The following is a 2,830-nucleotide window of genomic DNA, read 5'->3' as shown; positions in this document are numbered from 1 at the left end:
TAATTACAGTTGGGGAAGGTCTCAACAAGAGAAAGCACCACTTCAAAAGATTGCAGTAAGCTATGAATCTGAATGATTTGAAGTCTACAGGTGCGCGTGCTGGGCCCGAACAGCCGTGGATGACCGTGTACAAGGCATTTTAAATACTCGAGTGCCTACCCAGGACTTAAAATGTGAGGCTGCAGCAAGAAGACTGGTGTCGTCTAAAGTCATGACTTTCACTTTGGTCTATCTAGACATCGGGGTATAGGCAATTCTTCGACTTCACGCGATCAGGTACAGCCAAGTGAAAGAGGTAACCTGGCGAACAGATCTGAGACTGCAAGTTAGCGGCAGCCCTCAGACCTCTCATCAGGATGTGAAATCTTACGTCTCCATAAGGCTATTCGTGTTGTATTACTCCACTTCCCGCCATTCTAATAGCTGGCTACCTTGACGAGCCATGGTCACAGGTGGCAAGGAGGACTTTCAAGTGGAGGAAGACTTTGATGCCGAGACACTCGCTACTGATACCTTTCTCCAGTCGCTTCTTTGTGACCCAGACGAATAGCTCTACCTTGCGCGTTTCTATTTGCTGTCTATAATTTACCACATAAACATTGCATCAGTCTCTCAACTATGACTTCCTTGGATAAGAAACCGCGCAGATCCACAATGTGTGAAGACGACCCTTTTAGGAAACTTTTCGAAGCCGAACTCCGTCAAGCACCGCGTCGATCGCATGCAGATGTCGGATATTGACTTTTATCGACGCCCATCTAGAGTTCCTCGCTTGCAAAGCAAAAGGAAGAGTCCAAGATTGGAACGAATGAATTAAGAAGCGAAACGGACAGGCATTTGTCACCAAAGCACTAGACAAAGGCCAATCGGTGGTTTAATGAGAAGAAATTGCGTCAGGGGCAATGTAACACCAACTGGAATTGAAGTCAGCGACGGGATGCTTGGTAGCATGTTCCAGCATCATATACGTAGCAGCTACTGTCCTCGTGACGTCTACGGCAATGAAAATACCAGGTGCTGGGATCCCATCCTCCACGACTGGGTCGAGCTTTCAGATTGCAGAGCGGCCCTCTTGATCCCGAGGGAGTATTACTTGGGAAGGAAAAAACTGCCTTCGGCCAGCGCTGTGTCAAGGACGCTCCACAATCGCAAGCTCATCTTCCTTATCTCTCATCGCCCAAAAGCTGGATACATGTGGTGGACCTTCTTTTCCTCTGCAACAGTCGCGTCCTGGCGATTAGACCTTTGCCAGGACGCCGCTGACCGATATTGGCCGAATCGCGGAAACCTTACGGCGGTGCGGTACCGCGGCTCCACAGGATTGTATTGCGAGGATGGTATTTTCACATCGTTTGCCGGCAGCGATTTGGCGGAAAGGACTTCAATCTATGACAGCCTAGCTGGATTCTCTGATGCGGAGTTGGTGCCCAATCACGCGGCGCTGGCCATTCTTGCTGCTCGGACTATAAGCACTGAGTTGGAGGTGTTATGGGAAGCTGTCTATAAAATTTCGGACGAGGGCTAGAACTTCAGAAGCAAGACGAAGAAATTGGGCACTGATGTGGACTAAGACACTGCGGAAAAACTTGGGATTGAAGGGAGATTTGGCCCCGGAGCGCTTGCGCTTCGAGTCCATCTTGACGACGGGCCCTAGTTCAAACAAACGTACTGTTGGAAGAAACAAAGAATTTGAAAGCCACAGCATTGGATATAATGAACGTCCCCTCAAAAGGACCTTGGAAGTATGATTCTTTATCACCCCCTCTCTCTGACATGGATCTGAACCTAAGACCACCTTATCTTCCAACCGGTCTCACCACAACGGATGACTCCATGGCTAGTCGAGCAGATTGATCAAACTCCCCTCAGACGAACTGTCCTTGGACTGCTTTATCTAGTCAGTGGCGTCGCAGGCTTGACAGTCTGAGGCAGGAAGCATACCTTAAGCTCCACAATTTCTTGCTTCAAACGAGCAATCGTGTCTTCCTGAGTTGCGAGATTCAATTGAAGCCGGGTATTCTCCCTCTCCAAAGTGCGGTAAGATCGGAGCTGAGACGCCTGAAGAGCCTTTCCCAACTCGTAGTAGGCAATATCGAGGGTGTCGACGATATGGAGGAAGGCAGCGGCGGCGGGGATATTGGTGCTTGCACCCTTGCAGCGACGTCCCTCATCCTCGGTCTCCGCCCGAATCTTTGCCTTGGCCCCAGCCTCCTTCACGCCGGCAGCCTTTGATCTGGCATTCGCCGCAGACATGGCATCTTTGACCGCGGCAATGACGTGTTCGATGTCCTTCGCCGTGATGACAGCCTTTCTTTTGATATTGTGGAGGTTGGTGATGACGGCGGCAAGCGCCTGGATGATCAAGCTGGTCTCCCCGGAGACCATTTGCTGTACTTGAACGTATGACTCAAGCTCCGCAATATAGTGCTGGATGAGGTATCCAGTACGCTGGGCATCTGGTAGGCCGTGTCGCTCCGCTGCTCGACCTGAACGCTCCATGGCCGGAGCGACCGGAAGGTCTGCGGCAGAGATGCTTTGAGATGGCATCGTCGCGGCCTGCAACAGATAGTAGTTAGCTTTGAACAACACAGCTAGGTTCACGAAGTCGACAAACAGATGGGGTTTGATTGTGATGAATTTGGGATGGACGAACGCGATGAAGAAGGGATTGCAAACCAGTTGGGACGGTGGCAACAGCGGCTAGAGCGGTTTCGTTGGCTTGGGGGCGATGGAAATGAGATCGAGGACGAAAATGAAGTTGGAGAAGAATAGAAAGATGATGGTTGTGAGTTTGGAAGCCAAAGTAGAATTTGACACGAAATTTCCACTC

The 2,830-nt window shown here is 50.4% G+C and overlaps 2 protein-coding genes across 2 annotated transcripts; one reads left to right on the top strand and one right to left on the bottom strand.

The window, feature by feature from the left end:
* Nucleotides 1–1,192: 1,192 nt before the first annotated feature.
* On the top strand, nucleotides 1,193–1,525 carry CABS01_13864 (uncharacterized protein; the record flags this gene model as incomplete). Its single annotated transcript, XM_060547206.1, has 1 exon — nucleotides 1,193–1,525. One exon carries the CDS (start codon nucleotides 1,193–1,195, stop codon nucleotides 1,523–1,525), a length of 333 nt encoding a protein of 110 aa, XP_060394549.1.
* Nucleotides 1,526–1,890: 365 nt separating this feature from the next.
* CABS01_13863 (uncharacterized protein) lies at nucleotides 1,891–2,547 on the bottom strand (the record flags this gene model as incomplete). Its single annotated transcript, XM_060547205.1, has 1 exon — nucleotides 1,891–2,547. The coding sequence occupies one exon, from the start codon at nucleotides 2,545–2,547 to the stop codon at nucleotides 1,891–1,893; it is 657 nt and encodes a 218-aa protein (XP_060394548.1).
* Nucleotides 2,548–2,830: the final 283 nt, after the last annotated feature.

Source organism: Colletotrichum abscissum (genome assembly GCF_030869225.1).
Source record: "Colletotrichum abscissum strain IMI 504890 chromosome Unknown Scaffold_48.1, whole genome shotgun sequence".
NCBI lineage: Eukaryota > Fungi > Ascomycota > Sordariomycetes > Glomerellales > Glomerellaceae > Colletotrichum > Colletotrichum abscissum.
This window is presented reverse-complemented; position numbering and strand designations above follow the sequence as displayed.